The sequence below is a fragment of the Papaver somniferum genome, chromosome 5, assembly GCF_003573695.1.
Source record: "Papaver somniferum cultivar HN1 chromosome 5, ASM357369v1, whole genome shotgun sequence".
NCBI lineage: Eukaryota > Viridiplantae > Streptophyta > Magnoliopsida > Ranunculales > Papaveraceae > Papaver > Papaver somniferum.
The window spans coordinates 88,839,537-88,857,160 of NC_039362.1; the positions used below are offsets into that span (position 1 = coordinate 88,839,537).

Here is a 17,624-nt window from a genome sequence, read left to right on the forward strand (position 1 = left end):
TTCAGTGATTATTTCTATATAGCATCACGAGATGGACGGCTCCTAGACAGCTTGCTCTGCTAGTATAGAGCGATAACGTCTTCAGGAACAAACAACAAGTTTACCCTGACTATATAAAGGATATGACTTACCAGCAAGCTCGTATCAGGATAATTAATGCTCCTAGACAGCTTGCTCTGCTAGTATAGAGCCACAAAGTTAATTATTCCTAATTACAATCGCTCCTATTCCATGGTCGAATCCACGACTGGTCCCATGGAATGACAATAACAATTTTTCTGATTCTATGATCGAATCCACATCTTGATCTCATAGAATAGCAATAACTATATTATCTCATTACTCCGATTTCATGATCGAATCCACAACTGGTCTCATAAATGGCAATAGATAAAACTTAATTACTCTGATTCTATGGTCAAATCTACAATCCCATGAAATGGTAATGCTCACTTTATTATTCTGAATTCGTAGTCGAATTCTCAGCTGATCCTATGAATTAATAATAAACATCTTATTACTCAATTTTGTGAATTATTCTCCACTGAATTCCACATATAGTAATAAATAATCAACAACCGGGCAATTATGTAGACAAGCCACCTTTTGTGGGGGTCATCTTTTTTGGAGGACGAAGAATAAAGTTGGTGACAAGAATGACAAGATTGAAATGTTGCTTTCGATCGACCTCCACAAGGAGAAGATTCGCTTCGTTCAGCTTCCGGCTGAATGTACTCTGACAGCAGCGAATGAGCGTCAGTATTTAGCGGTTGATCATCTTCTGGAGTTTAAAGGATATCCTTGCATTGCACGTTCTGAGAGGATAATAATATCTAACAATGATCATTATGGCCATCGTTGTAATTATCAGACCGGTGTTTGCTGTTGTTGTTGCAAGGTTCATATGTATGTATTGAAGGACAAGGAAAAGCAAATATGGATCAGGGAGGAGAATTTCGATGTTCAGATTAAGAGTCAGGAAGGTTTTCTACAATATCCCCTCTGTTGGTACTTTGATGCTTCTGCTGCTACAACTCCTACACGTATATTGGCTTTCTCTGATCAGGTGCTATTATATTGGTTTAATGGGGAACGTCTTATATGCTACAATTTGCAAGAGAAACATCTCAAAGTGATAGAGTGCTCCCGTCCCTATCCTGGGATTTTTCAAACTAAGATGAATGAACACCTAAACCGTGGTATTGGTGATGATGATAATTTTGATTGCCCGTCCATGGATTATCAGCTGCACGCTCAAGTGGAGAACATCCTTTCTCTGAAAACCTTCATTCCTAAAGGAGCTGAAACCAGAAAATTTGATTGTGCTGATGATTTGCTGGACTCTATCCGTAACAACCTGCCGGCAGGATGGCTGTTCACGGGAAGAGAAACATGTACGTATTCTGCTTTCTTTTAGTTTGTGTCGTCCAAATTATCGGGTTTTATTCGAGTGTTGTTTATCCGTTTCTTGGCGAACTATGCTTAGACTGAATAGACAATGCAATTGCTAGTATGTTCAAACAAGTTTTGGTTCTATTAACATAGATTGGTTATTCTGATGAAAGCAATCACAATGTTCTACTCTGGAAGCACACATAAATTCCTGTCATTCAAATTTGAAGCAGGTGTAGACAATTGTGGGGGTGCATATGGTTAACTGAAACATATAGAATATGATTATTTACAAACTCATTTGTAGTCTTAGGAACTGAAAATGTCTCTGTCATTTTCACGTCTCATTTAGGCCGTTCCTTGCTTTTAACTTTAAGATATGTTTAAAACTAGGCAAGTTGGTGTTGCCATGCATGGTTGAGATACATAACTTTTGGCTGCTGAGTTACCTTACTCAGTTAGACCAATGGTTTGTTATGTTTACAGCAGTTATTATGGTTATGTAACTGTTCTGCTTGTACATATGGTTATGATTCTAATTTCAAAAAACTAGTAATACATTTTGTTAAAGCGTATTACCATCTATGCTCAGTAAGATAATAGTTCTACATTTTTCAGGGGTTTATGCTTAATTGGAAAATATGGAATGTGATTATTTACCAATTTATTTGTAGTCTTATTAGGAACTGTAAATTTCTGTCATTTTCACGTCTCCCTTAGGCTGTTCCTTGATTTTAACTTCTAAGTCTTTAAGATATATTCAAAACTAGGCAAGTTGGTTTTGCTGTGCATGGTTGAGTTACATAACTTTTGTCTGCTGAGTTGCTTATTGCTGCTGAGTTACTTACCCAGTACATGTTAATGATTCGAATTCCAAAAACTAGTAATACATTTTGTTAACGCAGATTGCCATCTATGCTCAGTAAGATAATAGGTCTCCATTTCTTAAAACTATAACAGTTTTCTCACTGTAAGGCATTGATACGAGTATTTGCTTTCCTCCTATTTCGTCTATATTGTCACCAAACAATAAGCTTCAATCACTTATATATAGTGATGCTTTTGTAATGGTCCATGTTTTCATGGCCCATAAATTATGGATTCTTCTGGTTTGTTTGCCTGGTACGGTTTACTTTGTGCTAAAGCAGGACCAGTAAGCATGAAGTTTCAGGCTCTGATCAACTCATTGCATTGCTGGATGAAGTACATGTATTGACTAGGGCGTGTCTTTTGCACTTTCTAAATATCACAGGTACTGCCCATTCATTTCATTTGTGAAGGAAAAAAAAAAGAGATCTAAAATCTTCATTTTTGAATTCATATGCCTAACAAGTGTTACACATCGCCACTCTCAGCTCATTTGCTCTCTAACTATCACTACTTCCTCTTTAACTACAACGTTTTCCATTTTTCTTTATAATGATATTCTTGATATGTTCTCAATCTCTTGTTTGAATTATCCCGAAGTTTCAATAGTGTTGTCCTCATTTGTGTATCAGTGGATTGATTGGAGATTGTTGGTCACTACAGGGAAAGCTTAAATTATTATATGACCAAAGCCAAGGACTTATGACGGATTCTTTTGTTGTAATTTTTGCTAAAAATCATTGACAATTTAAGTTTATACTTTCAGAATCATCAAGCATGGACAGATTCAATTATTAAAAATTTGCCACGATCAGTGATTTTTCCCGAGTGGTGACATCTTTCCTGAATTGCAGAGTATTGCCGAGTTTTAACTGAATCCACCAAGACAGATCCTCAACTTTACATTTTTAAAGTTTTGTCAGTAAAAATATGTGCATTCAGCACTTTCTGACCTGCAGTGTGTGCTTCCACTTAACTATGTTTGCCCATGTAAATGCAGAATGTGTGAAATTATTTAGTGTTTCCGTCAGGGGCATAATGCTTGCATTTCTAATTGTTGAGCTAATAGAATGAGTTTGTGTTGGTAAATCTCTAATTGAAGGTTGGTCGGCTCCAAGGTTTTTCCACCACCAAATTACATGCGAAAGCAATGATAACAGGTGGTGATGTAATGCACCAGGCAAACAAACTGGTTTCACAACAGCAGCAAAGGTCCGTAGTGTAAACCTAAACTAAACTATGTAAACAATTGTTGCTCTCACAACCAAGGGAGGTAGCTCAATCAGTGGAGAACAGGTGATACATTGATAGTTTGCCTGACTCGGTGGACTTACTGAATCGTCAACTCAATCAGTGGGTCAACTCGAGCCCCAGATAGCTAGATCCGATGTTACAGATGTATACAGTATACTGTAGTTTACTAAAAGAAAATTGGACGACCCACAGACCTCCGGTCGCCGGTAGCGTTTCAAAAAGACCAAACTACCCCTACCATTTAATTTCCCTTCTCATCGTGTTTTTCTGTCAGCATTTCTTGACGGCAACGTGACAGTCGACGGCTGGCTACTTAAGGGGTTGGGAATTTATTTTTTTTTGATCCGAAAGGGGTTGGGAATTGTTGGCCGGAACCTTTATCTTTTTTTTAACGGTCTATAATCTATTGCTCTTTTGGGTTAGTCCTTCGGATTGCACCTGCTTCAATTAGCACTCCATAATGTCCCAAGAACCTCGTACCTTGATGATTTATTGACAATTTACTGTATCTACATACTGTAATCTTTAATGTATCTACATACTGTAATCTTTAGTATCGTTTTTAGTGTTGTGCGTGCCTATTTTGCAGCAAAAGACACTCCAAGAATCATGGCAATTATTAAACTTTATTATCTATTTGATCATCCAAATCTATTGCACAATCAATTTAGTATTTTGATTATTAATTAAATAAAGTATTTTAAAATTTAGATTTACGGATGTTGTCTCATTCTTTTTAATCTGTCTTCTTCTTCCAAGGAACATGAAATTGGAGACATGTAAATCAGGTTTGTTGGGTACCGTAATCAAGCTAACACTAAAGAATTACCAAAGTTTGATAAGGACAAGAAAACCCGAAAAGATTATTATAAGCAATAAGACAAGTGTTTACACCCTAATTTACTTTTAACAAGAAATCATAGAAGATTCAAAGTTTCAAAACTCAACAGATATCATTGTTTAGCGAGTAAACTTGCATAATTTACGAGTCATGATGGGGTGGTAGTCATTTCATTGTAGATACCAGAAATTTGTCTTGCAAAATGAAAACTCACTAGAAAAATGAACGACTAAGAATCTACTAAAATGAACAATTAGAAACATGTCACGTCACCACTAGCTAGCCAGGGGCGCGTTTTTTCTTACCATTTTTGAAAATTTATCTCATAAACTACTCATCTTGGTCTCTACATAAGTCCACAGAAATGACTAAAACAGGCAAACCTGGTACATTTATAACTAATTAATTAGATAGACGGGACAACCAGCTCGGGAACTAGTACTACATTTGACGCACACTTAATTAATTACATGATGGAACATGCATTAGGATTTTCATCGCTGAAGAGGGTCGTCAATTTTTCGTCGGGATTGTTTGGACTAGGAAGTGCTTGAACCACGTTCTTCACATAACCAGATGGTGCTTTCTTATCGTAAGCTTGAGCTACATAAGGATATGCAACTAGATTGTAAGGGATGTACGGCCAGAACTCCGCTTTCTTTCCCGTGCTCTGTACCTTTTTTAACACCTTATTCGGCTCTACATATCCTGAAACAGTCACTTTGCTTTGCTTTCTTTTTATATCAACTGATCTCACTCCTGAAATGAAAATCCAACAAAAATCTTATTAACATGTAATAGCAGAGTTCAGCCTTTCAGGCCATTTCCTTTCTACTTTGTTTGGCGTTCATTTTAGGATGTAATAGGACAAAACATATATTCATGCTTAGAGTGCAACATACCTAACCTGTCATCTGTTGGACAACAGAATAGAAAACAATAGGAGATAAAAAAGACAACAAACAGAGAAACCCATTCTTAGAGACATAGTCATGCGAATTTGGAATTTTCCTCTATATATAATTCAGGCAGAAATTCTGTGTACCAGTACTTTCTGAAATTATTGATCATATAAAATTTGAATGACGTTATTGGTCAGTAATTATACTTCACCAATGTTGACTTGACCAAGAAATTTTCACACCCCATACTGCCATAGTTATAAAACTTTTATTACAACCACTACTTTAATATTTGCTCAGATGATTTTAAGAAGCTTTTACCCTTCTAACACAAAAATTTAAGGTGAAAATTATTTTAAAAAAAAACAAAATGTGGTCCAAGCTCCAACATGGTTGAAGCAGTAAGTGCAACACACTAGCTAAGTGGTTCACAAGAACATCCCATTTAATGTTTACATGGGTAGATGTTAATTAATACAGCCTAGTTGAAGAGAAAGTAGTACTATCATGTTTGAGATGTACAGTATATTGTTAATGTTTTTTGTTGGAAAAGAAGATATTCTATGGATTCTAGTTGTGGTGGTGGTTTTACCCAAATAAAAGCGGTGGTGGTGGTGGTGGTTTTAATGCAGTACGTAGTGGAAGTGCAAACCTTTCATATGAGAAACAGAATTCTTAACTCTCCTTTCACAGCCATCACAGTCCATTTTCACTTTGATCTCCACTGTCTGCAGGTAATAAAAAACAGCAAAGAAACTTGTTTTAGGTGCTTAATTTGTATATCGTTGTAAGCTAGAGAAACAACAACGATAGATAGATTGAGGGAGGGAGGGCGAGAAGAGCAAGGTTACAAAGAAAACACACAAACATACATGCAGAGATTAACTAAGTAACATATACCTGCATTGGTTTGCGTTTGCTCTTTCTGGTGCTTGTAACAGTGCAAAAGTTTGAAAGGTTATCAAGAACACCCATTTCTCTTCGATGAAGAACCTCTGACTCGAAAGTTTAAAATCAAGTAAAATACTTCAAAAGATATTGGGATAAGCAGTAGTATTGATAGTAAAGGAGATGAGATGATAAAGAGAGAAGTCTTTGAGGGAGGGAGGGAGGGGAGTTGTTATAGGAAGATATATAAGAAGAGATGTGCTGATTTGGGGTACTAAAAATTATGGTGTGGTTTATGGTATTTATATAAGGAGGTGAATGATAGCTAGATTTGATGATCAGAAAATAATTGATTTTTTTAATAATAAGAAAAGTTTGTCTTTGTGTGAATAAAATTTTGCTTTTATTGCCACCCAAAATCATGCTAAGCTAAAGTGCCTTTGTGATATTGTGATTATGGGGGGCAAGCAAGGCAGCTAGCTTTAAACTTTTAAGTTTAAAACTTCATATTCATTTGTCTATTTGTTAGCTTGAGCCTTGTTGGGAAACTACTGTGAAATTCTTTTTTCATTTACTTTTCACTTTGTTGTTCCCTTTAGTTAGTGTAGTCTCTAGCTTAACCTTTTTCTTTATTCTTTCTAATCTTAGTTAAATGATTCTTAGTCGTCAATAATAAACATCTAATCCTTTTGATTGTCATCAAATTCTTGTATATCTTTTAATTAGTTTTACCTTTTAGATTGTTCCCATAATAACTAGCGTACCAGGGTACGTCTTTCTGCTGAAATTCACTTCCCTTTCAGAGCTTTCAATAGGAGCAGATTCTAAGAAATGTGATTTTAAATACGAGATCAAATAAGATTTTGTGAATCATCGTTCATGGCTAGGTGCATTTATCTCCTCTTGAACTCTTTGCTTATTTCATTATTTCCTAAACTAGATTTGTCCTTGTGAAAACTATCAGAAAGAAAATATTTTCCGTATGGTAATGGTGACGGATCATGCATGAAATGTATCACTAGAATGTGAAATGGTGTCAGGGGGTGATGCATAAAGATCTCTCTGCACTGTAAAAATGGTAATGTGGATGTGATCATATGCCAATGGTCCAATAGTAATGCATCATCAATTTCACTTAAATGCACCCTGTGATGACCTAAACAAATCCGGAATCTGTGTTTTTGTCCACATAATACTCTCTAGTCTAGTAGTTTCTGATATTTGAGTAGTAGTATTAATGAATCTTGATAATGATCAAAGAATAGTTGGAACAAGGAAGTTCCAAGAGTTAATCAAATAAATAAATATGATGGAGCCCATAAAACTTGCATTATTGAACAAAATGGCCAAGTGCTTGAATGACATCCAATAAGGTGTAGTAGTCAAGGATGGAAACAGTAGTTCCCACAATCCTTCTCGCCCAAGAATTAAAGATCTCCCCTTCTTTTCTTCTTTCAAATGTAGCCAAGTAGGGTTAATTGGTGTTTAATGAGATGGGGTCAATTAATAAATAAATTAGTTTGGTGATAGCTTTATGTATTTAAAATGAAATGAAACCCCTCTGTTTCTCGCATCCACAATTTTGGGATGTAATTCATAACTTCGAGTAATGATATGAGCTTTGAAATTACAAGGGTAATTCACAATTTTGAATCAAAAAAAAAAAGTAATGATATGAGCTTTGAAATTACAAGTGTAATAATAATTTGACTGAACTTAAAATGTGTGAAGTTGCAAGTTGCACTTACACCTGCTGAAAAGGGGGAAAATCAATCATGCAATCAAGTACATATAGAACAATCAATCAATCAATCATGGGGGTTTTATGTGGACCAATAGGGTACTCTGTACTTTACTTGTCTTCGTGTTGTAATCTTTAAGGCAGGACAAGCACAGACCAGGTTGGGACTGACCCCTAAATTGGACAAATAAAAAACTTCGATGGCATGAATGGCACAAAGAATTACTCGAGTTTAACTTTATCAACGCAAGAAGTTCAAATCGTGTACCATTCTGAGAGCGCAGTGGAATTCGTGGTGGTGCAATGCAGCTCATGCTCAACATCAAGCTTCCAAAAGAGGCAACTCAGATAATTTGACAATTTATGTATCCTCGATATCACTACCTAAACCACGTATATAAACCAGTGTAAATGAGTAGGACAGGCCTCAGATAACACGCAGACAGTTCGAATTGGCTTAACCTTTCAAATCTTGGTTGGCACAACAAGCTCAACCTAAAATGCATACAGGAAAAATGCAAACTGTTAATTCAAGTCATATATGGTTGGCCCTACTTGGTTGAATCCGTATAATGTCATATATGTGTGATCTTCTTATGTTCTTAAAAGTTGAAAAAATTTCACATAGTTTAACAAACTACCTTTAAATGGAGTGCTGATTCCTGCAGCACGCTTCTCCTAACAACTCGAATCATGAACTTCCTTGTGAAAACTGATAACAATAGAGCTGACTTCTCATTCTTTATTTGAAGTCTGAGCCAGGCAGCAAGACCCAAGTAGACATCTTGAAATGGGACACTACCATAGTCAGCTCCATAAATTTCACCAGTATCGAACATACCATTGCTAATACCATTGCTATTTTGATGCTGCTGCATGAATGTAGAATACTCGAGCATGCATTTGCCGAGATTCAAACAGTCAATTACACCGTAACATCTTAACCTAACACATTTGAGTGTCATCTTTACCCATGTAAGATCTGAGACAACAAAATCAAACCCACCATATTAAATAACATATCTTAATATGTGAAAATCGCATAAACTATAATTAAAATTACCAAAACATATGGGACCATTGATGTTACTTCTCCTGCATATTTTATTTCCTTATGGTGGAGTGTGTTCTGCCAGCATATCTGAATCCAAAAACAATGTATTTTATATTTTCTTAAATATCTGCCTCAAATTAAAGTCAAGCTCCTGACCAAATAATATGGTTTCGTGTGGGATTCTCTGATTTTTTTTCTTAATCCAACCCTTAGGGATACCTAGATTGTATTGAGCTGTTGAGTTTTCAAATGATATTAAAGTTTTAATATAACTATACTACAGTCATAATCACCCATCAATAAATGACTACAAGGTGTCATGAGTTTGTTAAGCAGCATGGTAGTGAAAGTCCTCTTAACTACTACCCAGATCACGATGAGAAATACTCAAATGTCGACTTCAAAGAGTCTGGAATTGTTGTTCCAACTTCCAATAACAAGACATCCAATTCAAGGGAATCTTCACCTTAAATTGTTTTTCCCTAGTAAAGAATCCTTCTACTACATGATTAAACTAACTTTATATTACCCGGGTCCGAACCAAGAAGATTTAGTGTTTTTACTAATAAACTCCCTCATTTGCAAGTCAATAAAAACAGCTTTAAGAATTATACAACTACTGTAAGGCCATGAAACCACACATGAATATACTGTACTTCTTGCTTAAGGATGTTCATAAAACATATTCCAATCTGAAGCAACTTGGAGGTCATGGGCGACTTTAGATACAATTGCGAAGAGGAAAAGGAATTCAAATTTAACAATAGCAAATATTTCCTAGATGATAATTACTACTCATTACCATGTATTTAGACATGAAGGGTGACATAAAACATGAATGCTTGTCAATAATTTGGTGACACTTGTAAAACTACCCTTGTTAATTGCTTAATTTTGTCCCATAAGCCTCAGAATGTCCTTTTCTAACACATCAAGTATTAAACTTCCTAAACATAACTTTGACCCTCCATAAACAAAGTGGTAGCTTGATATCCTCTTTGTTCATTTTTTCTTTTCTCTTGTTCTAGGGTGGTATAAGTCTTTTGCACCCTCTCTTTTTTTATCAAAATAATCTTTCTTTGCCAATCAAAAATACATAATAAAGATAAAATGCACATGATATTCATGTGAACTATATTATTTTGTGTCTTTATGCAAATTCAACATGAATGGGTTCTCATCATTCATCCCAAAACAGATCCTGGATGACCCGTATAGAACAACTTGTTAATCGATTTTCCTTTTTTTAAAGGAAAAAATGAAACCGCTGAAAGATATCTTTATCATAATGCCCAACAACTGACGAACATATTAGATCCTCAATTGATACCCCTAAGATACTAGAACTAGAGCCTTCATCATTAGTGACAAATTTGATCACTTCATCGACAAAAGATAAAGAACACCCCTACATTTGACAATCCTTATTCCCTAATGCATTCTTTCTTTCACCTTACTTTCCACAACCACTACAAGTTCTTGAACTTTTCTTGAGTAAGTTATTTAGTCACGGTCTTAATAAATCAACTCATCATGTGTTAGCACAAACAAAAAAGAACAGAAAAAACTTACCAGGGTTGGGTCATATATGTGGAAAGTAATAGAATAAGCCTCCGCAAACCATATTTGAGAAAGAAAGCAGAAAGCATTCATATGAACCAGCATATTCCTCCTTGTTCTGCTTCAAAATAGACCAACATGCTAGTTCTTATCTGCCTCCTGTGACCTGAAAATAGAAGATATCACCTCTTAATAGACCTCAGTGCAGCTTGAGAAAACTCCAGAGTAAAAAAATTTGGTGCAAGACATACCTAAACCAGACAATGAACCATGTTTCAACTTCAGGACCGAAGACCAAAAGTTCAGTGTTGTTAGTAAAATGTAAAAGTTCCAACAAATTTACATGAAAATCAGAAAATTTCGAATACTAATACATTGAAAATTCTTAGAAATGAATTGCAAGCACATCAGGTGCCCTGCTTTCGACCAGCAAAGTACTTAAAATACCCAAAAAACCACCAATTGCGGGAGATGTGGGCTCTCTGAGCAAAGCCTTTCATAGGAAACATAACTGATCTATTTGCCAGAAAATGACCGTACTTTCTGAAGTTCCCAAAGCTAGTTCTAGAGAAACTACACACAAAATAATCACAGTGATCACTTCATAGAGAGACATATACAAAGTGCAATGGAAAGTGGGTTTAAGCATTTACGAATAGTTCGAATGCACACAGGAAGTTTACAACATAGATTACAGAGATGGTAGGCATATCATGTACAATATTTTACAGAATGTTAAGGACAACAAGCCAACGTAAACATATTGTACAACAGGAATTTCACCAACGACCAAGCACTGATTCAACTGAATTCTCTACAACTCCGAATACAAACCTCCAACTTGAGTTGCCCAAAACAACGATAAAAACTATATGGAACCAGAAGAAACTCCACAGAAGTAGAAGGTTCCGTCAGCCCATTGAAGCTATTGGTGAAAGCTTTAAATCTAAGAGAGGTCCGCCCATATTCTGAAATAAGATCGTATGAGAACCCTCCCTTGACAGTACTAGGCCCTATACAACTCATTGACACCGCATTTCCAATACGTTCAAATCGGTTGTTCAGAAGAAAGAGACGTCCATCTTCTTCCCCTTGGAAGATAATAAACGGATCATCTTTATCAAATGAAACTGCAAAAGGGGAATCGTAGTGGAAACGCCTAGCAGAGGCCCAGTGTTTGCTGCTGAAGTGAAGATATAATCGTTCAGATGACCCAGTGAACGTACAATCAGTGATAGGACATGTGCAAGGTTCATAAATACATTTTTCTTCATGACTAATTTTCTGTTTGTAACTAAATGTTTCTTTACAACCATAGCGTGAATATTTGCATGCTATTTTGATAGATTCAATAACCTTTTCAATAGCCCTGCAACGGTTGTAGCCAATAGGCCATGAGCAGGAAGGGCATTTGTTCCCAAGCTTAGTGCAGCATGGTGCACATGCTATATGTCCATTCTCACACTGAATTCAGTTCAAACACACACACATTAGATTGGTATACTTCTTTTGACAACATGACACTAGCCTCATTTATTACCACAGTAAAAAAAAGAAAAGAAAAAACTAACCCCAATCGGTAACTTTTGTAAGGCAGTACTCCTAATCCTAACTACTCAAACACCAAAAATAATTAAAAGGATGATTATAATCAATAACCTATATGATATAACCAGGTGAGAATTTGATAATCTCAGGTAATAATGAATCAAAGAAAAAACCCCAAATAATGAAATTGGTTACCTGAAAAATGGGTGGAGTCAAGGGTTCCATGCAAATTGAACAATCAAGTACTTCTGGATCAATTAAGGTGACAGAGATACTGCTGCTACTACTATTATTGATTCCTTCTTCCTTTTCTGATTTTACCATCACTTCTTCTTGATCCTTATTTTTTTCATCATTTGATCTCTTTGGAACCACCTTCTGCTTCTTATGTTTTGGACTTTCACTGCTGCTAATGTAACTGCTTGTTCCTGCTCCTTTATCTTCTTCTTCATCTTCTTCTCTGTCAACCGAAAATTTGGCCATCATCAATCAATCCAAACTCTTCTGTCACAAAATTTCCCCCTTTATTAGTTTTGCATACCAACCGGTTCTCCCTCCTAGTTTTAGTTTTAATTCACCAAAATACCCTCAAATTGGGCCTGGGTGGTATTGACTGTTGAGATTTGTCGATTTGAGGATACACGACGACGGTGCCACGATGGATTCTGATGACCAATGTTTGAAAAACAAAATGGAAAATGATTTACATCCGGCAGGATTGTTGTACCGATCTGACACAAGGGGGCGGGACCCACACTAAACCCACCCCTGCAAATTCGCCGGGTCACTGTTTTCTCCTTCTTACTCTCTTGCGGGACAACAAGCGAGATGTGTATCACTTCCGAAACAAAACAGGGTTGTGACCGTTTTTCCCGAAAGATGTTTTGTTTTATTTTATTTTATTTACTAGAAATAACCCGTGCCATAACGGCACGGCATGAGACTATATAATTCTTGGTCATAATATTGTTAGTGACTACTGAAGTTTTAAAGAATCGTGTTCGTGAATCTTATGGTGCTGTGAACTTATGTTAGTTGAGCTATACCAATTTTATTTTTTGATGCATCTGATGCGGTGCTTTATCGCTAAATGAATAAGAACAGCCATGCAAATCTAAAATGTAGTGTTTCTTCAACTGCTATTTTTTAAGAAATAACTCGTGTCGTAATGGCACTGCTTACAACTGATGTAAATTTTCTTCCAACCTTTTAATCGTTCAATTTCGAGAGAGTTCTCTATTTTGTTTCAAGACAAAATGACGTCCATGTGAATCTAATAAAATTAGCCATATACATCACCAAAAATCCAACAACCAAATTATTCAAGTAATAATGTAAATATGTATATCACTTCTCATCATATTCACCTAATTGCCACCACTAAATCCAAATAATGCATATATGATTTTATTGTAATATTTTATTCTTTAAATCATTAACTTCTACTTATTTTTTAGAATTTAATATTTTAATTAATATTTTGAGTTATGAGGTCATCAATCAATTAAAGGTCAATAAATTTAGGTTCATAATGGAAGGAGGTTACAAACACCACGACCGCTAGATGTCTTTGGCTAGGATGAGACTGGGATGGTCGCATCACATGTTTGTCTCTCAAAATGTTATCCGTCCGTCCAAGCTCAAAAACCCATTCTGTTTTGTATTATAGATTTATTTATTTATTTTTGCTCAATCACACATTTTTATTAATTTGAATGAAAAAAGAAACACCAAGTTTTACAAGTTACACAAAGAACAAATAGCAGGGCAAAAATTACAGGGCTAAAACAAAAAACCAGTTAACTGCAAAATCTGAAACAAGCAACTTCTGGCATTTCAATACTTATCAGAAATCCAGGTCTTCCATTATGCATGACTCTTTCTCTAGCTTCTAATTTTGCACTTTTTTTGGCCAAGGAATCTGTAGAGAAATTTATTTCTCTGAAACAATGCTCAAATCTGACGCACTCCAACTTTTGTCTTGCATTCAGCCATCTTAATATAATAAACCATGGAATTGTACCTCTGCAAAAGTCACTAATGAGTGATTTAGAGTATGACCCGATTATTATCTTCTTAGCACCGAATATAACAGCCCATTCCATTGCAAAAATAACTGCAAACACTTCAGCTACGAAATTAGTATTAACACTCCGACCACAAGACATTGTGCCAATTACTTGACATATATGGTCTTTGATAATTATTCCAAAGCCAGCTGTACCAGGATTTCCAATTGAAGAACCATCATAGCAAAATAGCATAAACCCATATTCAGGAGCAGACAAAGACATTCTTTGATACTACTATACTTAATATGTCTAATGCCCATTTTGAAGAAATCAATTATGTTCTTGTCATAGTTCTGTCCCCGTTTGTTGTCCTTCATTCTATAACCTCTTTCATGCATTATCTGACGTATTTTGCTTTTAAATCCATTGATATTAAGAGTTATTTTATCAAAAAGCTATCTGTTTTTTTTTTTTGAAACCATAATTTTTTCATAGTTGCACGTATAGCTGTTATCCAAATCTCTCATATCAATGGACTCTTTTGCTTAGCTTCTTTGGATACATCATCAAAAGAAGTTGGAATCTTAAATTAAAGAAACAACAGAGCCAAGACCATATTTCTAGGCTAAATTTACACTGCCATAGAGTATATGCTCCATACAATCTTGCTCTGCCAAACAAATAAAACATCTAGATGCCATTTCAAAGCCATTTTCTCTCATTACTTCATCATCAACATACAATTTATGTTGAATTTTCCATGTATTGCTTGCTATACTAGGATGCAGGAATGGTTTCCAAATGACATGATGTCCAATTTAATTTTGGTTCTTTTAATCTAATTTTTTCAACTGTATCAGAAGTTGAGAAATTACCTTTTAAGTTACCACTCCACACCATTGTATCAGTTTCACCACTAACTTCAGAAAGAGTTGTAGAATCAAAGTAATGCTGAAGCTCATTAGGGATGCACCATACTTTTCATTGGAGTAATTCTTTAACTTTCATATTTATATTGTCTTTAACAAAATCGGTTAAGCCAATATCTTTTATTTATTATTGGAGACTCACCAGTCCAAATGTTAAACCAAACTGAAATTTTTGAACCATCTCCAATACACCACCTAATATTATCCTATAATGAATTCCAAGCCCATTTGAGACCAGAACACACAGTAGATTGCTTCCAATTTGTGTTCCACTGCCCATGTTTGTCTGTAAATTTAGCTAAGAAAAAAAGAGGCCATTCTTCTTGAGATTTAATTATCTTCCACATCATTTTCATGAGAAGAGCCTTATTCACAGTTTCCAATCTTCTAATACCCAGACCTTCTTCACAAAATGGAGTACAAACTTTCTTCCAAGCTAATGTTTTGTACTTTGTCACTTCACTGTCACTAGACCACAAAAATTTCTTATGATGTTCTCACAAATCTTGATCACATAAGACAGAAGCATGACACTTATAAATTGCCATAGTGCACAATGAAACACTACTCAGAACAGACCTGATTAACACCAATATATCCTGAAAGGACAATAACTCGCCTTTCCAAGCTGTTAGTTTACTTTGCATCAATTCTACTATAAGCTATACCATAGAAGTAGTTACTCTCCTTGGAGAAATGATAACACCAAGATATTTATCTGGAAAACTAGTTATTTCCATATTAACTCCTTCACCAATTTGTTGTTTTTGTCTAGCAGAAACTCCATCAACAAAATATTTACTCTTAATCTTGTTAAAGATTTGCCCGGAACTAAATTGATAATCATCCAGTAACCTCACTAAACTCTCCAAACTTCTCTTTGTATCATTGCAGAAAATAAAAAGATCATATGCAAAGAATAAGCGAGTTGGATGAATACCTTTATTGATTACCATAGGAATAAGCTTGCCATATGTGACCAACTGATAGATATTTCTGCTAAGGACATCTTCCATTATAACAAATAAGAGAGGTGATAAAAAATCACCCTGCCTTAAACCCTTTCCAATTGAGAAGAAACCACATGGTCCACCATTCACCATTACAGAAATTTTTGTTGATCGAAACCATTTGCACCATGAAGATGAGAATCCATACTTAATTAATACTCTAGTTAAAAAAATCCCAACTTACAAAGTCATAAGCTTGAGAAATATCGAACTTAAGGCCTACATTTCCTCATCTCTTTTTTTTCTTCATTTCATTAACCATTTCTGAAGCCGATAACACCTGTTCATGAATACTTCTCCCCTTGATATAAGCAGTCCGCTGAGGAGATATGAACTTACCAATTAGAGTACTCATCTTGTAGTAATTAGCTTAGTGTTGATTTTAAAACTGACATTACTTAGGCCAATAGGTCTAACTAAGAAGTTGTTTTTGCACCTTGACATTTTAGTAGCAAGATTAAGAAACTAGAATTTAGACCCTTTGGTATGAATTTCCTCTTCCAAAAAAATTGGATTGCATTCATTAAATCTTCATGAATGACATCCCAGCATGTCTTATAAAATCTACCTGAAAAACTATCAGGACCATGGGAACTATCTGGATCCATCTCAAATACCACTCATTTTATTTCTTTTTCATCAGAAAGAGCATCAAGCATTGTCTGTTCTTCAGCATTAACTAGTTGAGGAATGACATCTAGTAGATTATCCACAATGTTAACTTCCTTAACTTCAAACCTTTTTTCAAAGAAACTAACAAGTTCAGAGGAAATTTCCTCTTAGTCAGAAATGATGTTACCATTTGAATCTTCAAGTTCACTGATCTGATTAGATATTTGTCTTATTTTAAAGTTTGTGTGAAAGAAACTAGTATTAAATGCTCCCTAATAAGAGTATTTTGTTGTACTTCTCTACTAGAAAATTCATTATGAGCATTCACTAATGAATTGAGAGCTTCTTCATCAAAAGAAATAATGTCTGAATACTGCATTGCTTCTTCAACTTTAGCTTCACCTAACCTGAACATTACCAAAGATATTCTAATTCCAGTTATTAAGAAATTATTCTAACTTCTTCAATTTTTGCATAAAGATAAAAAGATGGATCATCATCTACTTTATTTGACCAACTGTCTGCTACAACTTGAAGAAAATCAGGATGTTGTATCCACATTTTTTGAAAATCTTCTTGGTGGTTTTTTTGGCTTAGGAATACTTGCACATCCTCCCAATAAAGGTGCATGATCTGATACCTCTCTCAAACCTACTTTATAACCCCGATCACTATACAATTGCAACCATTGTTGATTCAAGACCACCCTATCAAGATTACATAATGTTCTGTTCTTTCCATGCTAACAATTTGACCAAGAGTATTACAGACCAGTTTTAGGGGCTTGAATTAATTCACAATTTTTCAAACAATTTTTGAAATCCAACCTTGTTATCTTGTTAGGAGATCTTCCTCCAACCTTTTCAACTTGATATATTACTGCATTAAAGTCACCTAACACAATCCATGGTTTCTTAATGTCACTCATTTCCTTTCTTGTATTTCAATTTATAAGTATACCTCAATAATTTTGCAAGCGATTTCTGTTGGAGCATGGAATGCACTCTCTGCTCC

At 35.2% G+C, this 17,624-nt stretch overlaps 5 protein-coding genes across 6 annotated transcripts; 1 reads left to right on the plus strand and 4 right to left on the minus strand.

Annotated features, from left to right (window-relative positions):
- The first annotated feature begins 625 nt into the window (after positions 1-625).
- Positions 626-3,196, plus strand: LOC113282154. Its single transcript, XM_026531100.1, has 2 exons — positions 626-1,394; positions 3,026-3,196. Coding segments are annotated over exons 1-2 (726 nt in total). The 5' UTR covers positions 626-670; the 3' UTR covers positions 3,028-3,196.
- Positions 3,197-4,576: 1,380 nt separating this feature from the next.
- LOC113282157 (heavy metal-associated isoprenylated plant protein 21-like) lies at positions 4,577-6,424 on the minus strand. Its single transcript, XM_026531102.1, has 3 exons — positions 6,157-6,424; positions 5,909-5,984; positions 4,577-5,113 (listed from the first exon to the last, which is right to left on the minus strand). Exons 1-3 carry the CDS (start codon positions 6,229-6,231, stop codon positions 4,821-4,823), a joined length of 444 nt encoding a protein of 147 aa, XP_026386887.1. The 5' UTR covers positions 6,232-6,424; the 3' UTR covers positions 4,577-4,820.
- Positions 6,425-7,797: 1,373 nt separating this feature from the next.
- Positions 7,798-11,061, minus strand: LOC113282155. Of its 2 annotated transcripts, XM_026531101.1 has the most exons (6): positions 10,874-11,061; positions 10,751-10,778; positions 10,512-10,665; positions 8,527-8,867; positions 8,154-8,269; positions 7,798-8,059 (listed from the first exon to the last, which is right to left on the minus strand). In XM_026531101.1, exons 4-6 carry the CDS (start codon positions 8,848-8,850, stop codon positions 7,957-7,959), a joined length of 543 nt encoding a protein of 180 aa, XP_026386886.1. In that variant the 5' UTR covers positions 8,851-8,867; positions 10,512-10,665; positions 10,751-10,778; positions 10,874-11,061; the 3' UTR covers positions 7,798-7,956. The 2 variants fall into 2 exon arrangements, 1 of the variants encoding a protein (XP_026386886.1); XR_003326652.1 differs by having other exon boundaries at positions 7,801-8,380; positions 10,751-11,061.
- Positions 11,062-11,116: 55 nt separating this feature from the next.
- Positions 11,117-12,605, minus strand: LOC113282153 (E3 ubiquitin-protein ligase SINA-like 10). Its single transcript, XM_026531099.1, has 2 exons — positions 12,243-12,605; positions 11,117-11,963 (listed from the first exon to the last, which is right to left on the minus strand). Exons 1-2 carry the CDS (start codon positions 12,531-12,533, stop codon positions 11,301-11,303), a joined length of 954 nt encoding a protein of 317 aa, XP_026386884.1. The 5' UTR covers positions 12,534-12,605; the 3' UTR covers positions 11,117-11,300.
- A 1,241-nt stretch (positions 12,606-13,846) lies between these two features.
- LOC113279278 lies at positions 13,847-14,341 on the minus strand. Its single transcript, XM_026527975.1, has one exon. It carries the CDS (start codon positions 14,339-14,341, stop codon positions 13,847-13,849), a length of 495 nt encoding a protein of 164 aa, XP_026383760.1.
- Positions 14,342-17,624: the final 3,283 nt, after the last annotated feature.